The 26,695-nt window shown below is 37.6% G+C and overlaps 1 protein-coding gene across 2 annotated transcripts in view; it reads left to right on the top strand.

Moving 5' to 3' along the window:
• C11H12orf42 (chromosome 11 C12orf42 homolog) overlaps positions 1–26,695 on the top strand; it is a 175,269-nt gene that overhangs the window by 67,792 nt on the left and 80,782 nt on the right. For both annotated transcript variants that reach the window (XM_025402685.1, XM_025402684.1), the window contains one exon: positions 15,595–15,663. In XM_025402685.1, coding sequence (XP_025258470.1) covers positions 15,595–15,663 — 69 coding nt within the window. The remainder of the gene's footprint in view (positions 1–15,594; positions 15,664–26,695) is intronic.

Genomic DNA, 26,695 nt, shown 5'->3' with positions numbered 1-26,695 from the left:
TATTGATTTCTATTATCATAGTACTGTGATCTGAGAGTGTTCTTGGTATGATTTCAATTTTTAAAAATTAATTGAGACTTGCTTTATGACGGAGAATGTGACTGATCTTAGAGTATGTTCTGTGTGCAGATGAGAATAATATATATTCTGTGGTGGTTGAGTGGAGCGTTCTCTAGATGTCTGTTAGTTGGTCAAGTGTTGAGTTTAAGTCCAGAGTTTTTTTGTTAGTTTTCTGCCTTGATGATCTATCTAATGCTGTCAGAGGGGTATTGAAGTCTCCCAGTAGTATTGTGTGGTTGTCTAAGTCATTTCATAGGCCAAGAAGAACTCGTTTAATGAATCTGGGTGCACCACTGTTGGGTGTGTATATATTTAGGATATTTAAGGCTTCTTATTTGATTGTACCTTTTATTATTATGTCATGTCTTTCATTATCCTTCTCAATTCTCATGGTTTAAAGTATGTTTTTTTTCCTAATATAAGAATAGCAGTTCCTACTCTTTTTTTGTTGTTGTTTTCTGTTTTCATGGTAGATCTTTCTCTATCCTTCTACTCTGAGCCCATGGATGTTGTTACATGTAAGACAGGTCTCTTGAAGACAACAGATGGTTGATTGTTATCTTTTTATCCAGACTGACATTCTGTATCTTTGAAGACAAGGATGCCCCTCTCACCACTCATATTCAACATAATACTAGAAGTCCTAGTCAGAGCAATCAAACAAGAGAAAGAAATAAAAGGCGTCCAAATAGGAAAATAAGAAGTTAAACTATCTCTCTTCACTTACAATATGATTCTGTGTCTAGAACGACTGCCAAAAGGCTCCTAGATTTGATAAACAACTTTAGTAAAGTTTCAGGATGCGAAGTTAATGTATAAAAATCAGTAGTATTTCTGTGCAGCAGCAACTTCCAGGATGAGAGTGAAATCAAGAACACAATCCTACTTACAATAGCCACAAAGAAAATGAAATATATCTAGGAATACAGCTAGCTAAGGTAGTGAAAGATCGCTTCAAGAAGAACTATAAGACACTGCTTAAAAACATCAGACACAACACAAGTAAATGAAAAAATATTCCATGCTCATAGATTGAAAGAATCAATTTAATAAACATGGCCATACTACCCAAAGAAATGTACAGATTCAATGCTATTCCTTTCAAACTACCAATGTTATTCTTTGCTAGAACTGGAAAAACGATTCTATGTATCCGGGAAAGGACTGGTATCCAGAATCTGCAAGGAACTCAAACAAATCAGCAAGAAAAAAACAAACAATCCCATAAAAAATGTGGGCTAAGGACATAAATAGACAGTTCTCAAAAGAAGATAGACAAATGGCCAACAAACATAAGAAAAGATGCTCAACATCACTAATTAACAGGGAAATGCAAATCAAAACCACGATGTGATGCCACCTTACTCCTGCAAGAATGGCCATAATTAAAAAATAAAAAAAAATAGATATTGGCATGGATGTGGTGAAAGGGAACACTTTTACACTGCTGATGGGAATGTACAGCCACTGTGGAAAACAATATGGAGATTTCTTAAAGAACTAAAAGTAGAACTACCATTTGATCCAGTAATCCCACTACTGAGTATCTACCCAGAGGAAAAGAAAAACACATTTGCACATGCATGTTTATAGCAGCACAATTCACAATTGAAAAAATATGAAACCAGCCTAAATGTCCATCAACCAATGAGTGGATAAAGAAAATTATAATGATGTATATGATATATATAAACACACACACACACACACACACACACACACACACACACACACACCATGGAACAGTACTCAGCCATAAAAAGAAACAAAATAATGGCATTTGCAGCAAACTGAATGGAGTTGGAGACCATTATTCTAAGTGAAGTAGCTTAGAAATGGAAAACCAAACATCACATGTTCTCACTTATAAGTGGAGCCAAGCTATTAGGACACAAAAGCATAAGAATGATACAGTGGACTTTGGGAACTTGGGGTGAAGGGTGGGAGATGGGTGAGGGAAAAAAGACTACACACTGAGTACACTGCACACTGCTCAGGTGATGGATGCACCAAAATCTCAGAAATGACCACTAAAGGACTTCTCCATATAACCAAACACCACCTGTTACCCCAAACTATTGAAATAATAATAATAATAATAATAATAATAATAGAGTAAATACCAAAATAAAATTCATACGGAATGAAAAAAGAGGTTGTATAGTCAAAGTCATCCTAAGTAAAAAGAGCAAAGCTGCAGGCATCACACTATCTGACTTCAAACTATACTGTAAAGCTATACAGTAGGCAAAACAGCATAGTACTGGTGCAAAAATGGACACATAGACAAATGGAACAGGTTAGAAAACTCAGAAATGAAGCCACATACCTACAGCCATCTGATCTTTAACAAGGCTGACAAAAACAAGCAATGGGAAAAGGACTCCTTATTCAATAAATGGTGCTTGGATAACTGGCTAGCTATATGCTGAAGATACTTTCATCACCTTTCACCATGTACAAAAATTAACCCAAAATGGATCAAAGATTTAAATGTAACAGCTCAAACCATAAAAATCCAGAAGACAACTTAGGAAATACTCTTCTTGACATTGGCCTTGGCAAATAAGTTTTGACTAAGTTTCCAAAAGCAATTGCAACAAAACAAAGAATAGACAAGTGGGACCTAATTAAACTAAAGAGCTTATGCACAGCAAAATAAACTATCCACAGAGTAAACAGAACCTACAAAATGGGAGAAGATATTTGCAAACTATGCATCCCACAAAGGCTAAATATCCAGAATCTATATGGAACTTAAATTAACAAGCAAAAAACAATTAACACCATTAAAAATGGGCAAAGTATATGAACAAAGACTTCTTAAAAGAAAACATATAAGGAGCCAAAAAATATATGAAAAAATGTCCAATATCACTGATCATCAGAGAAATGCAAATCAAAACCATAGTGAGATGCCATCTTACAGCAGTCAAAACGGCCATTATTAAAAAGTCAAAAAACAATAGATGCTGGTGAGGCTGTGGAGAAAAGGGAATGTTTATACACTGTTGGTGGGGATGTAAATAGTTCAGCCACTGTGGAAAGCAGTCTGGAGATTTCTCAAAGGACTTAGCTACCATTCCTCCTAGCAATCCCATTATTGGGTATATACTCAAAAGAAAATAAAGCAATTCACCAAAAAGACATGTGCACTTTTATGTTTAACACTGCACTATTGACAGTAGTAAAGACATGGAATTAACCCAGGTGCCCATCAGTGGTAGATTAGACTTTAAAAATGTGGTACATATACACCATAGGATACGATGCAGCCATAAAAAGAGTGAAATTATGTCCTTTGCAGCAACACGGATGCTGTTGGAGGCCATAATCCTAAGTGAATTAATGTAGGAGCAGAAAACCAAATTCTGCGTATTCTCGCAAGTGGGAAGTAAATATTGAATACACATGGATATAAATTTGGGAACAATAGACACTGTGGACTACTAGAGGGGAGAGGAAGTTGGGGAATGTGGGTTGAAAAACTACCGATCGGGTACTGTGCTCACTACCTGGGTGATAGGATCTGTATCCCAAACCTTAGCATCATACAATATTCTCACGTGACAAACCTGCACATGTACCCCTTGTATCTAAAATAAAAGTTGGAAAAAACAAATCAGTGAGCTATATCTGCTATATGCGTATGATGTGCCAGAGGAAATACTAACTGATACGGACTTGCTTTGGGGAGTAAAGTGAGGGAGGCATGAGCTTTGCATTCAGGGGTTCTGGGATGAGACCCCAATTTATCACTTCTTACCAGGTGTGATGTCTGACTGGGTATAGGACTTGCTTCCTTGCCTAGAAAATTTAGGCCATAACCTCTTTGGCTGTTCCTTCTCTGGCAATGTCCTACATTCCCAGAAGTGGAAACCATCAAGGAACAGGCTGCCTAATGGCTTTGGTATCTCAGTCCCATGTTTTCATCTAGTGGTAGGGTTGACTGTTTTGAGGGACAGGTGAGATAGTGTGAACGTGTAGTTATATAATGCATTAATTTCGTTGCCCTGGCTAGAATCTGCAAGAAAAGAAAGGAGTCTATAATATCTAGAAGTTTTCAAACATATATGCTTGAATTTAAAATTTAAACAAATTATTCCCCCTTAAACATTAATATTTTTATTTATCTCCTCTTTTGACTGTTTATGAGGAGGTCTGTACAATGTGTATGGCAGTCTTGCAGGGCTGCACTTTTTGATCAGAGTAGGCATATTTATCACCACCTTTCTAACCATATCGTCACACATTCCTTGGCCATATTCATTGCTAGCCATGCTATCCCCTTTTTGAAGAAACCAAGTGCACACAGCTCTTACTATGCTTCTGTGGTCAAAATCATGCAAGAATTATTTGCTTACTTTCATTACATTTCATAGACACCATTTGGTTTTAAACTGACCTTTGGTTTTTTTTCCCCACTGTCCTTGTATATTTGGTTCTCATGCTAGGGGATGACTGCCTTTTCCATTGTTAAGATGGCTTATTTCTAAAGAAAAACAAATTTAACTGGATCGTATTTGTTTATATTATTGTTTCACTCATCATTTTCTCTCATATCTATGACTGTGATTAAAAGAGCCAATGCACGTAAAATGTCTGGAACAGAGTGGGTGTTTGATAAAAGGTTGCTTTTGTTAATATTTACTGAAGATCACAGAACTAGCAAAAGGAGGAAGAGGTGAATAAAGTATGTCAGGCTCCAGGGTCCATTCTTTACCCATCGTGAACAGGATACATCCTCCCATGGCAAAAGGAAAGCCACATTTGTTCCTTGATACAGAACATTAATCTCTTTCAAATGTGTTTTTGTTGTTGTTGTTGTTGTTGAGATGATGTCTCGCTCTGTCACCCAGGCTGGAGTGCAGTGGTGCAATATTGGCTCACTGCAACCTCTGCCTCCCAGGTTCAAGCGATTCTCCTGCCTCAGCTTCCTGGTAGCATGGTGCCCACCACCATGCCCAGCTAATTTTTGTATTTTTAGTAGAGACAGGGTTTTGCCATGCTGGCCAGTCTGGTCTCGAACTCCTGACCCCAGGTGATCTGCCTGCCTTGGCCTCCCAAAGTGCTGGGATTACAGACATGAGCCATAGCACCTGGCTGTCTCTTTCAAATTTTATTCCAGTTTACCTGATAAACACCATCGTACGTGTGTATATCACAATACTATTTATTTGGTTATTACTGTTTAGTGGAGTTAAAACAATCTTAGTGTTTAGTTGAAATGCGGTTTAATAAAAATGGGCTGGGTGTTCAATATATTTCTCATTTCAGTTCTGAACTATGACATTTTACTTGTGCTGATTCCAAGGTTAAAAATTTAAACTCAGTTAAAATGTGAGTCTTCAGAAAGAGTTTCAGAAAATGTGCTTTATCCTGGGTTATCAGATGGTGTTTTGCTGCCTTGATTGCAAGTCCTGATGTGGCACCTTTGTTGAGTGTAGTTTACTTTATGCTCTACAAACTCAGATCACTATAGTTAGTTGCCAGTGATCATTGCATTGGTAACCATCTTGGGCTCCTCTATAACTTATATTTAGAGTAGAAGTATGGTACAGCCTTCAAATAAACTTTTTAAGTCAATTTCTTTCTCTCTGCCTGTCTCCCTCTATGTGTGTGTGTGTGTGTTTGTGTGCATGCATGTGCACGCATGTATACATAATTGTTTTAGTCTGTTCAGGATGCTGTAACAAAATACTTTAGATAGGGTAATTTATAAACAACAGACATTTATTGCTAATAGTCCTGGAGGCTGGGAAGTCCAAGATCAATGCACAAATAGATTCAGTGTCTGGTGAGGGCTTGCTTTCTGCCGCTGAGATGCCTTCTTTCTGTGTTCCTCCCATGGCAGAAGGAGATAACAAGCTCCCCTGGGTTTCTTTTTCATAAGGGCACTAATCCTATTCATGAGGGCTCCACCCTGATGACCTAGTCACTTCCCAGCGACCCGACTTCTTAATAACAACACATGGTATTAAGGGGTTGGGGATTAGATTTCAACACATGAGTTTTGGAGAGATACAAACATTCAGATTATAGCAATGATTGTTTGTATCACAATTTTACTTTCTGTGCTTTCACTTCTGCATAGTAACTCTATTGTATCTGACAACATTATATCAAATGAAAAAAAGTAGAGTGTCATGGTAAGAATACACTGCTACAGTTTTGCTTAATAAAATTGACAGTAAATTCCCTTTTGATTATGATTTTTAAAGCTTTTGCATATTAAAAATATTAATAGAATTAGCTATATAGTTCTATTAGAATAATGTTATTACTCAAAGAGATAGTTTTTTATATATAGCAAATTAGCTAGCTACATATTAGCTTGATATGATGATAAGGCTGGCAAATGAATCTGCAGGTGTGCAATGCACTACAGCGTGGACAAGGGAGGGTGGAAACAACTGCTGTCTAGTATTTTTCTGTACACATGTCTTGAAGGAAATTAAGAATAATAGTAAAAGTTATTGGGGTATATTTGGAGGCACTTTGAGCACACATCTTGGTTCAAATCCTCCTTGCTTGGTAACTGAGTATCCTTGGACTTATCATCTAATCTTTCAGTCAGCTTTTTTATCTAAATAGAGACGACAGTACCTACTCCATACAGTTGCTGGGATGTGCTCAGTAACCGTTGATTTCTCTTCCTGCTTTCCTTGTGGCTGGCTTTCAAGAGTGTGAATAGATGTGAACATACAGAGTCTTCTACTTTTAATCTGATTTGCTTGTCTGAAAGGACAAAAGTGGGACTTCTCTGATCCCTAAGACTAGAACCACCCTGGGAATAACTCCTCTGTTCTCACCTGCCCTGCTTTCCATGCTATTCTTGCTGGAATAAAGATACAGTTCAAATGTTCTTCTGGCAGCTCTTTCCAAGGCATTACCTAGAACAAAGGTGGTTGAAGTATGGGTAGATATTCCCCATCCATCCTGGGGCTTGCTTGTGGCCATGACAATCATGCCCGTCAGTCAGGGCCTCTTTCCTGTGAAACCTGGAAGCGTCTCCAGGGAGCCCCTCCCCACTTGGTGTGAGTTGGCATTTAAGTTGTCCTGACTTAAAAATTCTGTAGGAGAAAACACACAAATTGGAACACAAGGATCTTGGCTCACAGATGATCACACAAATATTTTTGCTTCTTTTTCAGACAAGCACAGAGAAGATTAAATGGATTACTTAAGATCCTAAATTGATTGGAGAAGCAGGATTAACACTTAGGGTTCTTGACCTCAAAATTAAGGCTCCTTTTAGTTTAGGCTTTTCAATTTTTGCTTCTGAAAATAGTGTCTCCCTGGAAGTGAGTGGCTGCAAGAAACAGTGAATTTGAAGTCTTAGCAGAATTATCCAACTACTGACTGGATGGCAGTGGGGTGGGAGAGTTATGGGGGAAATTCAAACATCAGCTGGCATGTTGGATTAAATGATCTTTAAGATGTATTCTGGGCCCCAGATTCTGAGATTCTCCTTACAGTGTCACTTAGAAATGTAATTTCCTAAATATGAAATGTCTCAGGAAGTAAGTTCCATGTCTGGGATTCATTTGCAATTAGACATTCAAGACTCTAAATAACATTTGGGTTAATTAACTTTTCCCTGGTTTCATAAAACACGTTTGTACTTCTGACCATCTTAGTATATTGTGCTCAATATAAGATTGTTAGTAGACTTGTGAAAATTACAAAATTTAGAAAATAAAAATCATGATGAAAATAATACATTCTTTTAAAGTCAAGGAACTGCTAGATGCATGACACGATATCATAATTATTTTTTGGTAAGGAAGAAGTCTTATTTATCTGCATACCCATCTTAAAAAAAGATCTATTAAAAAGTTGACAATTTAAGATAATTCTAGACTACGAGATTTGAGAAGTGCACATCTGTCCATTTTTGGCCACAATGAATGTTAAATAGATTTTCAAATTTTTTTTTTTTTTTATGGGTATCAAAGTGATGTTCTTATTGAACCTTAAAAGCCATAGTGAGCCTCCCTTGTCTCCTATCCTCCCCCTTGCAGCGTTGTAAATCTAACTTCTGCCCGTCCTATTGTTCAGAAAAAAGCAGCCATATTGTGCTGATTGCTATTAAATTAAAGCAGAAAGGGAGAGACACAAATGTGGAAGCCCATCCTACCAGCAGGGATACCACTATCTTTTATTTTGCATTTTGGGAGGGTCAGAAAGTCATGACAGGCATCTGACCTCTGATAACCTCTTTGATGCTTCTGTGTGCAGTTTTTGGGGGAAGAACTTAATTAAATACAATTGAATTTCCCTGCTAACATTACCACTGAAAGGACTCCTTTTAGATGGCTCAGTGTTTGCTGGTGAGGAACAAACAAAGATGCTTCTTTTGTTCCTCAAAGAAAAGTTAGCATATGTTAGTTAAGGATTTGTGATTTCTTTTGACTAGACTGGCGGGTTCCTAAAAATTCAATGAGTCTTCTGAAATGGTAACCATGATAAAACATGAAATATGCGATTAACTAAAATGCTAACCCTCTTTATTCCTGTTGGTTATTACTAAGGTTAATCTTTTAAAGAGTTTACTATGTTAATCTATGCTTAAAAATTATGATCATTTATTTATAATGAAATTGCTAATGTATGGATACATCAAATATAACTTGTTCATCTCCTGGATTTTTTAGCTACCAGAGGAAGGGAAGAGTTACCAGCAGATGCGCTTTTGTGCTTTCAGCTAGGAGACAGTTAAAACAGGAGATGACAAAAAATATACAGTTTTTGGTTTTGAACAGTTTGTTGAAACTTTAAGAAGCTTGTCTACAAGCTACACTTTAATAAAATGCAATAATCTATATACTCTATAGGTTAAAAATCCATTTTCCCATTGTTACTCTTGGGCTTCTGAAATTAGTGGCTGTCAATGACAAATTGAGGAATCAGTTTTATAATCATACACAAATAATTAGTTATTTTATTCAAATTTGAGACTTGGTACTTATTGAGAGAGGAATCAGGTTTATATCTTCTTAGATAAAAAGAAACTTTTCCTCCTAGATGATTTTGTTTTCCTTGAAGAGAAGATTAGAATTAAGAGCTGATGCTTTTGAATTTAAAGTTGACTATTGTGTGTGTTAAGCCTACTTCCTCACCTCCACATCCTCTTCCTCTGTTTCTAAGCTTTCCCAGATCTCTCTGATTATTTAGGGGGAGAAAAAGTCAACACTTGACCCTGCTGCTCTATCTGGCTGCTGCTCCATCTCTTGTTTCTCATGCATGGTTAAATTCCTAAAAATGGTGTTTACTGTACCCACAGCCTATATTTCCACGTCACTCTCCAGAATCTAGTTTCTATATTCACTATATACTATGTACTCCAGGGGAAGGTGCCCACAATCAGGACCACCATGTAAGTTTGGATGGTATACCTTACACAAGACTCCAAGCCAAGGGGATAGGAAGAGGCTAAAATTTTGGTGCATTTAATGGCTAGACTAAGTGCTACCATGGGGCCTTATCTGCCAAGAGGGGCGTGCCATTGTTACTGTGATGATGATAATAATTATTTTGTGCTTTGCCTGAAGGCTCCATAGGGCTAGCTGTGGCTTTGTCCACAATTCCCTTGGTCCAGTCTCAGCCTTTACTGTCTGATCTTATTTTTCAAAATCTCAACCTTTTAAAGCATGTGAGCAAGAATGAAACCTCATTTGTCTAAAGGGTACAAAATTCTTTGTCAACAGGAGGCCTTCCTCAAGGCGGTTAAAATCTTAAATCACTATGGGATTGGGATGAATTGTAGTTGACCTTTGAACAGCATGAGGGTTGGGGTGCAGTTGCCCTTGTGCAATAAGAAATCCATGCACAACTTTTGACTCCCCCAAAACTTAACTATTAATAGCCTACTGTTGACAGGAAGCTTTACCAATAACAGAAACAATTAACACACATATTTTTGTATGTTATACATATTGTATACTGTATTCTCAAAGTAAGATAGAGAAAAGATGTTATTAAGAAAATCATAATGAAGAGAAAATGTATTTACTATTTGTTAAGTAGCAGTGAACCATCATGAAAGTCTTCATCTTCATTGTCTTTACAATGAGTAGGCTGAGAAGAAGAGGAGGGTTCACCTTCTGTCTCAGGGGTGGCAAATATGGGAGAAAATCACTGTATTAGTAGACCTGCGCAGTTCAAACCCATGTGTTGGTCAAAGGTCTACTGTATTTTTCTGTGTATTTAAACAAAATACTAGTTGAAGGAAGAAAAATAAAAATTAAAATCATTATGTAAAAATACAATGCCAATCTCTTTTTTTCAATCACTTGGCTGTCTCATGCCCTCCTCCTTTGTAGTCATCCTGATGGGAGACACCTGAACACTGTGAAGAGTCTGCAGACTTTATGACTAGGAAGGCTCACCTTGGAATCGCAACTCCAACCACTTACGCAGTGATATTGCCTTGGCTGTCATTGAGTTCTGTGGGCTTCAGATTTTTCATCTACAAAATAAGGATAAAAATTGTTGGCTCTCAATGTCCTTTGGTGGAGGATAAACGGAGTTATTACAGGGCACATCTACTATTTGACCTGGCAGCAGCTCATAGCAGAGTCAGAATGTTCTCTCAGTCTACACTTTCCCCATGCTGACCCTCTATTAACATTACTTTTACTTATTCTTTTTCAACTGGATTTTTTTTTTCTTTTTGCTCTTTCTTTAACATCTTGCTCAGCTGACATCTCTTCCAAGAAGTGTTTACTGATTCTTCACATTTGTCTAAATCTTCTCCTCAGGTCTGGTAGATGAGCTCCCCGGTACCTTGTGCATCCATTTTCACAGTCTTTATCCTGCTATGTTGTAATTGCACCAGGGGAGCATTATGCTTCATTTTTTTTTGTATCCTTGGTACTGAACATAGTACATGGCAAACCAATAACTATTTGATAAGCTGCATTGTCTTAATCTCAACATCTGGACAGGTGGAGAGAAAAGTGTCGGCAAAGCCATGGCAGTTGGGAAACATAGATGATTAGAAGCAGTGGTGACCAGACCCCTTCCTTGTATGTTTCATCTCTAATGGATATTCCTCTATTGCTTAATTTCTGATCCATTGCGCTATCCAGGTCTCTTCTTGGAGAAGAACTGATCTCTTTCCAGGGCTTCAGTTATGTCTTGTCTTGACCGTATAACCTCTTGAAAGCAGCTATCTACAAAGATCAGTAGATCAGTACCTTGCTATTCCAGAACCAACAACACCTGGGAGTTTGCTATAAAACCAAAATCTCAGGCCCTCCTCTAGACCTCCTGAATTAGAATCTGCATTTTAGCTACTCCTCAGGTGATTTGGATGTACAGTAAAATGTAAGAAGCCCTGGATTAGTAGTAGGTGCCTTTAAGAATAATGTATTCCCTGAATTTATTGATATTTAAATGCCTTTGCCTATGATGTCTCAGGGAATGGCATTGGGTCTGTTGCAAAGAGAATGAAATAGAACATTGGTATATCGATGAGATCTTGGCCAAAATCAGGCAGTAATTTTCTAACCAAGTTAACTGCAAGTGAAACAATCCACATTAGATTAGAACTAAGTAGACAACCTAAATATTTAAAACGGGTTCAATAAGTGAGAAACAAGTATTTCATCTTAATGTCTTGATCCTCTGCTTGGATAGAGAATGATTATCATTTTAAAGAGACTATTTCTTTAGAAAGAAATGCACTATCCCACATCAAGGCAAACATGTTTTTTTTTTTTTTTTTTTTTTTTTATTTGGTAGCAGTTTAATGACTGAAGCAAGGATTTCAAAAGCTATCTCCTGGTTTCTGTTCCAATCTTAGAGGCAAAGCAAGTATTTGCTTTCAGCATAGTTGACACCCAAGCGTTTTGCAAATGTTTCCACAAAGCCAACTGCCCTTTATAGATCCCCCTGGGAACTTTTCTTTTGGTTACTAACCCTCGAGAGCCTACAACTCCCTATTTGTGAAGGTATTTGTCAGACAGAAAGAGGTCATGAATCTTCAGATCTTTTTGAGGAGCATGATCAAGACTCCAGTTTGAAAAACTTTATCCCTTTGCTCAGACCTTTGGGCTCATCTGAAGACTCCCTTCTCCAGCCTTATCATCCCGTTGGAACATGCCCCTCCACACACACAGATACACAAAAACAGCACTTCTGTAGCATTTCTTGGCTAGTATATTGTAGGGTTGAAAATTCTGAGAAAATTCATTCCTTATCTGAAAGCTTCATTGGATTTTAAATGCATTTTTATACTAACATTTCTGTTGATGAATCTTGTAGATGCATGAAATTTTATGTTTACTGCTTTTGCTTTATCACCAGTTCAGTCATGGTTTCTCCCTGGGTCTCGCCTTTGTATCTTCCATAGTACCTTATTCCCTCCTCCTTTTTAAATAACAGAGTCCCAGAGAGTGTTCAATGACTGATCTCTAATGCCATGCGCTAGGTTGAATAAAAGGCTGTGGTCAAACACTCATCTGGAGAATCATGTTACAAAATCGTCAGTGACAAAGACCTGCTACTGAGATATTGTGGCCTTCCAAGGACCTGATGGTGGATTCAGTTTTTACTCTTCACGCACCTATTAGGTGGTTCAAGTGTATAGATGCGTGTGTGTGCGCTTGCATGTGTGTGCATGCCTATGAGCGTGAACAGAACAAAAACCTCAACTCTCTAGCACATACCACCTGTTTTCACATCATTGTTGTTACAAAAGGCTTTTTTTTTCCTCCTTTAATTAGCTGAGCTGTCCTATTTTTTCATAACTTGCCTCTTCTCTAACATATGGGCTGTAACCGTATTTCTTTTCATTAGACCTGAGCCTTGTTTGTCATTTATACCATACTTTTGCCTTTCTCTTTCATTTGGAAAGAAAGAGAGGCTTTTCTATTATTTTAGAGCAAAGCACCTCTGGTTTATGTGGCGACTCTTGTGGCTTTCTAAATGCACTTGATTTAGCTTTCAATGTGTAATTACTGCCAAACAAGTTAATTGCTTTATAAGTGTCCAAAATTCCCTGGTTTAATTTTGCTTTCATTTACCAACCTTCATTATACATCCACTGTTCAACATAAACACAAATGATTGTTAATGAATGCCTAATACCATATTCATTAGAAAATCAGGTTAATGACTGGCAATGAATATCCCAGCTACTTTATTCTTTCAAGCTTTTTAGTTATTTATTTTTGCCTTGTTGATTACAATAGCTTTTTTGTTTACCAGGAAATTCTACCTGTACTCCTAGTCTGTTTCTTTCTGGACTCCTCGTCTTGCTTAAAAGTTCAAGGTAAAGGTTTCTAAGGTACTCCCATTCCTTAATTGTTCTTTCTTCCTGCAGATATGTCCAATATATGTAGCTATTTGTACATAAACTTTATCTCAATAATGCTTTATAAAAAATTAAAAAACCAAGGCAATCAGAATGCACATGATTTCCTTGGGCTATTGGCTACCATAAAGTCTTGTTGTTTGGACAACAGAAATCTCAGGACTGCGTTCTATAGACGGTCAGGTGGTACACTGAACTACCCTAAAAGGTACTGTTTTTGCATCACAGTCTCTGTGAATGATGCCACCCTGCTGTGCCATCCACAACTTGCATAATTCTGAGGAGTGGCACTAAGAAATCTCCAATGAAATAAAAAATGGATCAGAGCAGGGTGGTTTGGGACAGCATTCAGTGCTTCGTGCTGATTGCCCTGGGCAAAGGTTGCCTACTTGGAAGATACCACATGTGTGAATGTACATGGTTTGAGTGAGTGGCAGGAAGTCCATGGAGGAGGAGAACTGAGATGCACATCATGGGGATGGGCCTGATTTTCCCCCTGGTAATTCTTGCTTTGTAAATGAAATTCCTTCCCCTCCCTGCAGACATGGGGTTGCTTTTCCAATCAAACCGGCAGCTGAGGTTCGAAGGCTATGCATGTGTGCTGATAACCCAACAGAGGATGATGGGTAGAATACAAAGTCCAGATGCTGAAATTTGAGCCCTGGCTTGTCACTACATAGTTGTGTGATCTTGAGCAGTTTCCTCATCTATCAAGTGCAAATGTTGGCAATTTAGAATTCCTTCTGGCTCCACACCCTGTGACACCACATTCCTTTTGGGATGACAGGAGAGTTCCCCTGCATTCTTTCAATGCATTGACTGGATGCTTACCATGTGCCCAGCACAGAGTTGATGTCAGGGATACTAGGTAGAAGACACATTTTCTTGATCTCATGGGAAGACATATCGGGGGGCCCATGCACCCCGCCTGTCTTTGGCAGCAGTACAAATGCATCACAGTGGTAGCACTACTCAGCTTCAGTGCTGTGAAATATATTACCCTCCCCAATTATTTACTCCAAGTTCTAGTAATTTTACCTATTTCTTCCCCCTTGGGCCCCCTTCTACTGCTCTTCTCACCATTCTTCTATCATGGTACTTTAATCTCAGAGAAGCTCTTGTTTCTTCTTCCATTTTTGTCTCAGTTTCTGTCTCTAGCCCTCACCCAAGTCTACATAATCTATATTCCTTGACTCCACCTGTTTCTGTACCTTCAGAACATTTAGTGTTATTGGAATCTTAACTTTATTTATGTGATTCTTTGGTTACTACCTTCTGCTTTAGACTCTAATCACCTCTGGGAAAGGTAGTGGCAGACTCACCATTGTTTTTCTGACATATACTTGTATCCTGGTGATAGATTTTTGGGGGGTCTCTCCTTCATGACACCAATCTTAACAGACTGGTTTTAGCAAATATTGGGCAACAGAAAGTCAAAGACCTTGAGGAGCATAACTAACTAAATAAAAAGCACTGAATTGAAAACCAGAAGTATGAAAACAAATCCTGATATTATCTTATTAAGGTTTGGTATTTTAAGTAAAATTGCAAGTAAGTTTCAAATCAAATGTCTGGTTTGATAGTTAAGTAAATTTGTTCTCTTCCATTGTGAGATCCTCAGGGGTTACCTCTTCTGACCTCCCTGAGTTTATCTATTGTATGTTTTGTATATTTGTTTCAGTCACAGGTGTCTACAGTGATAATTCTGCATGCCAAGCAACTCCAAATAAGTGACTTTCAACAAGAAACACTCATTTCTTACTTATGTTCATGAACCTGTGGGTTGACTATGGCTGCATTGGGCTCAGCTGGGATGGGCTTCAGGCTATGGGAGGTACAGCAAAGTCACATGGCAAAGGTTGTAAATGTTTAATTCTATTTCATCCCAATATATCACCATATTTTCAAAATACTTTGTCTCTCTCTTTCATCACATGTATCAGAGTTAAAATTTTACATTTATTTGTGTGATTATTTCGTTACTACCCATGGCTTCCTCTGGACTCTTGAGGATGGGAACTGTGTTTTGGGCTTACCATTGTTCCCAAAACACCTGGGACAGTGCTGTGGGCAATATCGGGTGCTCAGTGGATGAGCAGCCATTGTTTGAAAGAATTAGCTTCTGATCTGCCTAGAAACCATCACAGGAATGGAAATGTTTCTTTCTAAGAATTACTGAAGTGATACTAAATGCCTTGTTTCTAATGTTTCAGAAATCCCCTTGCTACATTCCCATTGTGAGCAGTGCCACCCTGTGGGATAGAAGCACACCCCATGCAAAGGTGAGTCAGTGGAGTGTTATGTGCAGGGCTGCTCCATAGTGCCGACATTTTGGCTTCAGTTGCTTTACGTGTAAGCAGATTTGTTCCTTTGTATTTTTGACTTTATAACTAGTAAAGGGTTTTTTACATTTTAAAATAAGAAGGATGTTAAAAGACATTTCCTAGAAAACCTTGGATCTCTGTTTGAGAGTCATGCTACCTCCTTATTCTTTACACACAGATATGTACACCTAGAAAAACCTGTATCATCCACTGATGTCCAAGAATAGAAATCACAGTACATTAGGGGTCTTTTCAGTGCGTTTATGTGACCAACATACAGAAACTAGGGCAATAATTTTATCTTACCATCATCCATAAAAATTTACAGCTGAGTTCACTAGGCAAAAAGTTGACCTGTTAGTAGTGTTCCTTTCCTGTACCATCTTCTACTAATTGGTTGCTAATGCTCTTTTTCTTGTTGAGAGCCAAAGTGAATGTTTGTCCCTACGATGTGCATATGCATGGCTATAAATGACTACGATGTGAACATGGAGATGGTCACCATGGCTGGCTAGTCCAGTTGTCATGGAGCTGTGGTAGCTTTCCAGATTCAGTCCCACTGGAGCTTTGTTTACAAAAGCAGGATTGGGATAAAAAGAACCTTTTGGCCAACACTGAAATTTACATCCTAAGGGCTTTAATCACCTTCATTTCCTTCCTATTTACCATGAAGGGAATTGCAACTTCCTCTAAAAAGGAACACACAGTCCAGCAACACTGATGAAATCACAACATCCCAAGCACATGAGGAGGAGAGAGTTTTCTCTTCTGTGGACTCCCTTTTTCAAAATTTGTGAGCAGTACTGGCTTAAATTACAGCTTGCAGAAAAGTAGCATATGGTGACTGGAAATACAATTCAAGAGTAGAAATCAAAGATGTAGAAAATCACATTTTAAGATTAATGGAAAAGGCCAATAATAGTAGAAAACATGAAAAATAGGAAGTAGTTGAAAAACATGACCTAGTTTTCTCCCTGTTCTTACTTTGCACTAAAGCAGAGGAATGTATCTAAGTAAGATACCTGCAATATGCTGTTTCATTAGTTATATGTCCATTTGGACTTCAAGGATCTGTGCAACTGAAGGATTCCATGACTCCCAGAATGGACTGTGTTGGAAAGGAAACAGGCCCCAGTAAAGTCCCTTTATTACTACTATTCCATAACTAGTATGTCAAGGCTCTTACAAGACAACACTTCATGAAAAGGGACCACAGGTCCATTCTCTCATCAAGGAGTAGTGCAGGTGACAATGAGAGTTGGCATTTAGCTCATACCGCAGCAAGATGATGCCTCTGGAACTCACAGACCAGTGCCCCCTGGGTGCCACTCCTTTCCTCTGACAGCTTAAGTTAGAACGGGGAAGCAAGTGCAGTCCTATGTAGAGCAGGGCTTGGCAACAGCTAGATCCTCTTTCAAATTGCATCATCTCTTCCTCTCTCTTTCTTCTCTCTCTCTTCCTCTCTGTGTTTTTGTGACTTTGGAGGAATTATAGAAGTAGGACTAAAAAATTTTAAGATTTATATCTTTAAAATACTTTCATATTATGTTGTTGCATATAGTATATACTGTATGTTGACTGCTATATACTTTATTATATATTATACATTGTATATTATGCACTGTACATCAGATGTTGTATAGCACATGTATATGAAACATATACTATGTATAACATACTATCATATATGTCAGATAACCTGTAGTGTGTATGTGTGTGTGTGTCTTTGTGTGCCTCTGTGTCTGTGGCTGTGTATATGTGTTCCAGTATTATACCTTATATATTGTATTTACTGACCACCTAGCAATAGTCAGATACTAAAAGCAACAGTAAAGAAAAAAGTCTTCGCTTTTTAGGAGACTATCAATAGTGAAGAACATAAATAATGGGAAATTATCAGATAAATAATTCAAGTAATTCCAGAAAACTGCTTTGTTATGAAAACTGTAGATTGGAGGTAATGAGGTTGAGTGTCTCTTGGGGTGGGAGGAGGGTGCTGCTTTTGCTAGGGTAAGGTGGTCACGGAAGGCCTTTCTTCTTCTTCTTTCTTCTTTCTTCTTTCTTCTTTCTTCTCCTCCTCCTCCTCCTCCTCCTCCTCCTCCTCCTCCTCCTCCTCCTTCTCCTTCTCCTCCTCCTCCTTCTCCTCCTCCTCCTTCTCCTCCTCCTCCTCTTCTTTCTTCTTCTTCTTCTTCTTTCTTCTTCTCCTCCTCCTTCTCCTTCTCCCTTCTCCCTTCTCCCTTCTCTTCTCCCTTCTCCTCCTCCTCCTCCTCCTCCTCCTCCCTTCTTCTCCTTCTCCTTCCTTCTCCTTCTTTCTTTTTCTTTTTTCTTTTTTTTTGAGTTTGCTGGATCATATAGTAATTCTACTTGAACCGGGGAGGTGGAGGTGGCAGTGAGCCAAGATTGCACCATTTCACTCCAGACTGGGTGACAGAATAAGAATGTCTCAAACAAACAAACAAACAACAACAAAAAAAATAGACTTAATAGCCTTTAGAAGCATTTTCATTAACATAAAGAAAAACGCCAATGACTACTATTATTATGTCTGTTCAAAAATGTCCTCAGGGTTCAAAGCAATAATATACAGGGAAAATGTATAAGAACTGGGGGGAAAAGATAATGTTTATTGTCTACCTGGACATTCTAAAATTATCTCAAAATTATTAAAATATATAAATTATTAAAACCAAAACTATAAATTACTTTGGAATAAATTTAAAAAATTATAAGACATATATGGAGAAAAGTATAAAATATTATTTAAGGATAAAAAAGAAGGTGCCCAAATAAATGAAGAGATACTATGTATGTGAATGAGATGTCCATCTTAGTCTTTTTGGTGAAGTTAAAAGAAGACTGATCCTACAAATTAAATGAAAGACCATAACTTGATCTTTCAATTATGAAGAAGAAAAAAATATGGGAACTTGTTTTTACCAGATATCAAGACTTTTTATAAAGCCTTAGTAATTAAACAGCATGCTGTGTGCTCAAGCGTAGGCCTGTGGAACTGAACAGAATATATACATCTGATATACAAAAGAAAGGATATTAGATACTGATGGGGAAAGGAAGGACTACGGACAACTGGCTATTCCTACAGAAAAAAAAGGTAATATTTATCTATTCACACTAAATAGAAAAGTAAACTTTGGGCAGGTTTAAGAAAACAGTAACTTTTAGAGAAAATACAAAATATATTTTATGACCTGAGGGGTATAAAGGGATTTCCCAAGGTATAAATATCATAAACTTTCAAGATATATTGATAAATTTTACTACATTATAGATTAAAAAGTTTCCTTTACCAAGCTTTATAACAAAAATAAAGACAGGTTACAAGTTAACAGCAAATGTTTGGAGAGCAAATACTAACAAGTAATTTATTTCTATAATTTACATGGAATTCCCACCAATTGTAAGAGAAAGATAGTTAACTGGGCAGAAAAATGAGCAAAGGATATGAATTGACAATTCACGAAGAGGAAACCTGAATATCCAATAAAAGTATAAATAAAAGTTTTAGCTTACTAGTGTCAAGGGAAATGCAGATAAAAACTGTAATGAAAGATGATTTCATACTTGTAAGTTGACACAAATGAAAAAGTCAGATGATAAAACATGTTGACAATGGTATAGAGAAATGGAGAGTCTCACAAAAGTTGCTGCAGAATCACGTTAGAGAGAATTTTCATGATCTAAAACAGTTGTAGAATGTAAACACCTTTTATTTTATTTTTGATACAAATATTTGTACATATTTATGGGGTACATATGTGATATTCAGTTTAATGCACTGACTGTATAATGATCAAGTCAGGGTGTTTGGGGTGTCCGCCACCTTGAGTCTTTATCATTTCTATGTGTTGGGATCATTTCAGGTCCTTTCTTCTGGCTATTTTGAAATATATAATAGATTGTTGTTATCAATAGTCACCATACTCTGGTATTGAACATCAGAATGTATTCCTTCTATCTAAATGCATGTTTGTACCCATTAGCCAATCTTTCTTTATCCTTGCTCCTACCCTGATACGCTTCCCAGCCTCTAGTATTCATCATTCTGGAATGAAAACACATTTGACTCAACAATTTCCATCAAGGTGTGAAATTAGAGACTTTGTACTCAATGAAGACACATAGACCAGCAGTCCCCAACCTTTTTGCGTTTTGTGGAAGATCATTTTTTCCACGGACCAGGAGGGGTTTGGAGGAGATGGTGTCTGGATGAAACTGTTCCACCTTAGAAGATCATCAGACATTAGTTAGATTCTCATAAGGAGCGTGCAACCTAGATCCCTCACAGTTCACGATAGGGTTCGAGCTCCTGTGATAATCTCGTGCCACCACTGATCTTACAGGAGGCAGAGATCAGGTGATAACACTTGCTCCAAGCCTGCCACTCACCGCCTGTTGTGCCTTCTGGTTCCTAATGGTCTGGGGCTTGGGAACCCGTGACGTAGAGGACTGTTTTCTGATGCATTGATTTGTAATGGAAAATTTAAAAGCACGTGTTCATTAACAGTAGAGTAGATAAATACATTGTGGTCTAATTTATGCAATGGTCTGTTGCAACTAGTTTAAAGGAATAAATTGAAGCTGTACAGACCGTCAAGGATAAATCTCAATAATCTGATGGTGATTGAACGTATCAAGTTATAGAATTACTTACATATTTGGTATGACAGATACTGTCACTTAGAAGGTAAAGTTATACACCTTTGCTTTTCCCTCCCAGTTTGGAGCCATTTGAGATGTAGACACACAGATCAGAAAGATGGTGGTAAAAATATATTCCGGGTCAAAGCTGGATTGAAGAACTTAGTAATGTTTCCCAAAATATAAACAGATCATATTCTTCTGCTCACAAACTTCCAATGGGCTTCGATTTTACTCACAATAAAATCTGAAGTCTTTATCATGGTTCCAAGACTCTACATAATCTGGACCCCACTACCCTACTGGTCTCTTCACTTATATTTTACTCTCCAGCCCCTTCCTCTGCTCAGTCCTCCAAGCACGCTTCCCTCCTAGGTCCTTTGCATTTACTGTTTTGTCTACTAACAATGCACCTTCTTGCAAGTTGCTTAGGAGAGTACCAACCCCAGATGTACTGGTTCTGAGTACAACCACACCAGATCTACTCGTTCTGAGGCAAGTGGGGCTCAGAAAGAAGTATGTTAGCTCAATCATTTTCTTCAATTGATCAGTTCAACAAATATTTATTCAGTACCTGCTGAATGATAGAACGTAAGCTCCTTTAGGGCATGTACTAGTCTGTCTTACTTTTTGTGGTATCCTTAGCTCCCAGCAGGATGGCGGTACATTGTAGATGTTCACTTGACATTTATTGAATAAATGAATAAATGAGTGAGTGAGCACTTTGCAGGTACTAGAGGTACTCTGGGAAGCCTCTGTTCCTGTTTTTCTATTGCTGTGTTTAGTTGCTGTTCCTGGAATGACCTTGCTTTTCTCTGGAAGCTCCCACCTTGGTGTCATATCTCCCACCTGTCTTCCCCTTGTTCTCAGCATGCAGCCCCACACTGGATGGAATTTCTCTGCCACAATTTGGAGTCAGCCTCAGTTATCAGGCCTCTCCTTGGGGAATAGGAGTGGAAAGGGGACCCCATCTGTGCTTCCCAATGAGCTGCCCACTAAAGCCACCCCTCCAGTGCTTGCTTTCCTGCTGCTCTGCAGGAACCCTTCTTGATAGAACTGTTCGGAAACAATTGGTAGTATTTGTGGAAAAAATAAATTGCTTTCTGAAAAGTATGTTCAGTGGTTTTGTGTTTCAAACACATAACCGAATCAGTGATCCTATGTTAAACATGTCTTTTAAAATTATGTAGTGTACAAACCAAGGTTTGTATGGCTTAGCATGGAGGAGACACAGGAGAGTTGGTCGTAAACAGGTTAGTAACCTTGGACTGCATCTTTCCCACAGCAAGTGTTAAAGTGGACCTTTTAAAGAACAAGCCAGAATGCATCTAGGCCATGCGTGACCTGAGGACTCTAAGAAGTCAGGTAAACGTAGGGCAGGACAGACAACCTGTGGCCTAGAAAAGAGCATCATTTTCTCAGCAGGTGTGAGTTAGATTTGTGCCGAAAGGCATTTTAAGATGTTTTATAAGAGAGTAATTTGAGAAATAGAGTGTCTTCATCTCAGCATGACATGGCGCTGAACTCATTCTCAATCTCCTTTCTGACTTTAGCGGGGATTAACTCCTGCTGTTTCTGAGATGGTCTGGAGATACCTTTTATATTCAACTAGGTGCTTCTTTGGGCATTTATGTATGAGCATGGGAAGATTTTTGAAATGTTTGCTTTTTCTAATATCCAGTATGAATACCTGAAAGAAAAAGCGTCCATTCACTTTGGCAAAACTACTAATAATTGGCCCAGAGGATAGCTCGCAAGTCAATGTCCTATGGAAATGATTTGAGGATCATATCAGCAAACCTGGGGAAGGTTCCCCTAGGGATTTCTCTGATTTCCAGGAATTTGCTCTGCCTAGAGTCATAGAGCATAAAGCTAGAAAGAGTTGCTTTTCAGAGGTGAAATCATGGCACAGAGTTATGAATAAACACCATAGGTTTTGATTTCTAACAGATGTGTATTGTTGTCTGGGGTAAATTAATAATAATTAGCTGTTTCATTCATTCAATAAATTGTATTAAGTACCATATATACTAGGCATTAATTTAGTCATATAGCAGTGAACAAAAAACCCTGACCTCATGGAGTTTTCATTCCAGTGTGGCAGTGTGGGAATCAGACAATAAACAGATGATCCAGATAGTGTTAGTGATACTATAGAGAAAAAGCAGGGTAAGGGAATGGAAGCATGTGTCATTGTTGATATTTGCCATGTAAGAGTCTTATTTGCAAGCAACAGAAGCTAGTATAGTTTGGCTGTCTCCTCCAAATCTCATGTTGAGATATAATCCCCAATCTTGGAGTTGGGGACTGGTGGGAGGTGTTTGGGTTATGGGGATGGATCTCTCATGGCTTGGTACTTTTCTTGTGATAGTGCGTTCTTGCGAGATCTGATTGTTGTAAAGTGTGGCACCTCCCCACCCCTACTTTTTCTCCTTCTTGCTCCCACTTCTACCATGTGAGAAGATTGCTCCCTCTTCCCCTTCCATTATGACTGTAAGCTCAGAAGCCCTCACCAGTAGCTGAGCAGATGCTGGTGCCATGTATCCTGTACAGCCTGCACACCCCTGTGAGCCAATTAAACCTCTTTTCTTATAAACTACCCAGTCTCAGCTATTTCTTTATAGCAATGCAAGAATGGACCAACACAGAAATTGATTCTGGTTGATTGACCAAAAAAGGAATTAAATAAAAATAACAGTGGATGCTTTACAAGATCTTCAGGAGGAGTAGATAAGAAGAGCCACGCATGGACTTCCAGGAACAGTGTCCCAAGGGACACTGTACAACTGCTGTGATACCTGATACCACCTTCCACTACCTCCACCACTGTGAATGAGATACCACAGCTTGTACTGATGCCACTTCTGTGGCAGGAACTCAAATTTGCAGTTTCTGCTACTGCACAGCTGCTAGAAAGAGAATGAGAAAGAGAATTTCCCGTCCTTTCTTCATGTATTACTAGTTCATGAGTCTGGCTGCTAATGAAAGTGCCTGGACATTGACAGTGCTACTTCACAGATTTGTTTCAAGATTAAGTGAGCAAAGTTGCAGAAAAATCAACATACAGAAATCAGTTGTATGTCTATGCACTAGCAATAAACAACCTGAAAAGGAAATTAAGGAAAACAATTTCATTTAAAATAGCATCATAAAGAATAAAATACTTAGGAATAAATTTAACCAAGGAAGCAACAGATTTGTATGTTGAAAACTGTAAAACAGCTGGAAGACATTAAAGATGACCTAAATAAATGGAAAGACATTCTATGTTCATGGATTGGAAGACTTAACATTAGTATGATAATACTACCCAAAGTGATCTACAAATTCCATGCAATCCGTATCAAAATTCCAATGGATATTTTCATTTAAATTATTTAGAAATAGAAAAATGTATCCTAAAATCCATGTAGAAACTCAAAAGATTCCCAAATAATCAAAACAATCTTAAAAAAGAACCAATTCTAAAGGTTCATACTCCTGATTTTAAAACTTACTACAAAATGACACTAGTAAAAACAATGTGGTACTGGCATACAGATAGGCATATAAACTGATGGAATTGAATAGCGTGTGACGAAATAAACTGCTACATGTATGGTCAACTGATTTTCAACAAAAATGCCAAGATCATTCAATGGAGCAAGGAGTTTTTTCAACAAATTGTTGTGGGAAAACTAGATATTCACATGCAAAGGGATGAAATTGAGCACATACTTTATACCATATTTAAAAAATAACTCAATATGAACCAAAGACAGACATGTAAGAGCTAAAGCTATAAAAGTCAGAAGAAAACATAAGGCAAAATATTCATGACCTTAGATTTGGTAATGGTCTTTTAAATATGACACAAAAGCATAGGTAACAGAAGAAAAAATAGACACATTGGACCTCATCAAAATTAAACATTTTTTGTGCGTCAAAGGCTATTATCAAGAGAGTGATCAGACAACCCACCGAAATGGGAGAAAACAGTTGTAAATCATATATATATATATACACACACACACACACATATCATATATACTATTTTATATATATAATTAAATATGATTAGTATATATGATATGTATGGTTAATATCCAGAATATGTGAAGAATTAAAAGTTATCATCACGAACAAAATAGCAGCCCAATTAAAAAATGGGCAAAGGACTTGAATAGAAATTTCTCCAAGGAAGATGTACAAATGGCCAATAAACACATGAAAACATGTTCAACACCATTAGAGAAATGTAAATAAAACCACAATAAAACCCATCATAATGGTTGTTATTTAAAACATGAAAAATGATATGTTTTGGCAAAAATGTGCGGAAATTGAAACTCATCCATTGCTGGTGGGAATGTAAAATGGTATAGCCATTGTAAATACAGTTTAGTGGTTCCTCAGAAAGTGAAACAGAATTACCATGTAACTCAGCAATTTTATTCCTAAATAATTGAAAACAGAGAAACGGATACTTGTATATCAATGTTCATAACAGCATTATTCAAAATGGCTAAAAAAAAAAAATAACCCAGTGCCATCAGTAGGTGAATGGATAAATATAATGTGGTGTGTTTGTGTGTGTATATATATATATATATATACACACACACACACCTGCACACCCCGTGAGCCAGTTAAACCTCATTTCTTATAAACTACCCAGTCTCAGCTATTTCTTTATAGCAATGCAAGAATGGACCAACATAGAAACCAATTCTGGTTGATTGACCAAAAAAGGAATTAAATAAAAATAACAGTGAATGCTTTACAAGATCATCAGGAGGAGCAGAGAAGAACAGCCATGGATGGACTTCCGTTTTGTGGCTATATGCAAAATATAGCCTTTGTACTGAAAGGCATTTTAAGATGTTTTATAAGAGGGTAATTTGAGAAATAGAATGTCTTCACTCTGTTTTCTCTGGAAGCTCCCACCTTTGTACCGTATCTCCCACCTGTCTTCCCCTTGTTCTCAGCATGCAGCCCCACACTGGATGGAATTTCTCTGCCACATCACCTACAAATGTGATGCTGAGGCTGCTGGTACCTGCTTTCAGGTGGCTACTGCATGAGTGTGTGACAAACACAAACAGAATAATTGGTTGAGGATAGTGATTATGCAGACAGACCCTAGGATCAGACAGCCTGAGTTCAGATCCTGGCTTTGCCAATTTATGTCCTGGGATTTTGTGAGAAATGTCTTATCTTTCTGCAACTCAGCTTTGTCATCTGCCTATGTGGTAATAATAGCACCAACCTAATAAGGTTGTTGTGGGAATCAAGTGAATTAGATGTAAAATGCCTAGAACCATACTGCCAGGCATGCTAGCTGTTACTATTATTTCCTTTGACCAATGTTGTTTATATTTGTGACTCTTTTTAATGAAGCTGACCCTTTTTGATCACAGTGATCAGCGTGCTGTAGTCTTTCTGGTTGGGAAGTAGGTGAATAATTTTCTTTGAGGTTCTCTTTAAATCCATCAGCAAAGGTTGATTTTAAGCAAAGTGTGAGGGTAGCTTCCATGGCAAGTTTAGCCTTTGTCTCAAGTTACCATTCTCCTTACAAGTATGAAAAAAAAATCAAAATTAAACTTGAGTCAAATTTCAAAGTAAGATTTTTATTTTTAAGATTTAAATCTGATTAGGCAAGTGAAAGTTAGAATTGTGGTAAACAAAAATGGATCATTCGCAGAAAAATAAGGTGAGATTCTCCAATAAAGAAGAGGGTATCATTGCAATTTATTACCATTTAAAAACTTTATTGAGTATTATATGGATGTATTTATGAATGTTTTACCTGAGAAGCTTTCATATGCTACTAATGGGTTACTTTTAACACAAGAATGAGTACATCTCAAGGAAGACCATATCTGGATTCATTACTCATCATAAGTATAATTATTGTTTAACAATATTATGAAGGGCTGGTGATGAGATGCAGGTGTTTAAACATGCAGTGCCAATAGATTTGACACGGTATTCAGTTCCAGGCGTATACATTTTTAAAAGATTTCTATTCACCAAGGGGACAATAAAACCCCACACAATGGTAAGTATGTTTGCTAAAAACATGAAGTGGCTGGTTAATTTTAGTCTTTAGATTTTAAAATGGGATATTTCTTTTTTCAGCAGCAGTATTTCTTAACTTACTAGTCCATACACTATATTTTAGGGTAAAAAAAAAAGAAGTGAAACATGGATGTATTGATCAAGTCCACCAGTTTGGGGGTTTCAAACCATCTCTGGGTTTTGGAACAAACCGTATGCAGTTCAATTTCAGATGGAGCAAATGAAATACAAAGTGGAGGCTTTGACAAGCATTGTTACCTGAAATTATTGA

The sequence above is a fragment of the Theropithecus gelada genome, chromosome 11 (assembly GCF_003255815.1).
Source record: "Theropithecus gelada isolate Dixy chromosome 11, Tgel_1.0, whole genome shotgun sequence".
Taxonomy (NCBI): Eukaryota; Metazoa; Chordata; class Mammalia; order Primates; family Cercopithecidae; genus Theropithecus; species Theropithecus gelada.
Note: the sequence above shows the minus strand (reverse complement) of the source record. Positions and strands in the feature narration are given on the sequence as shown.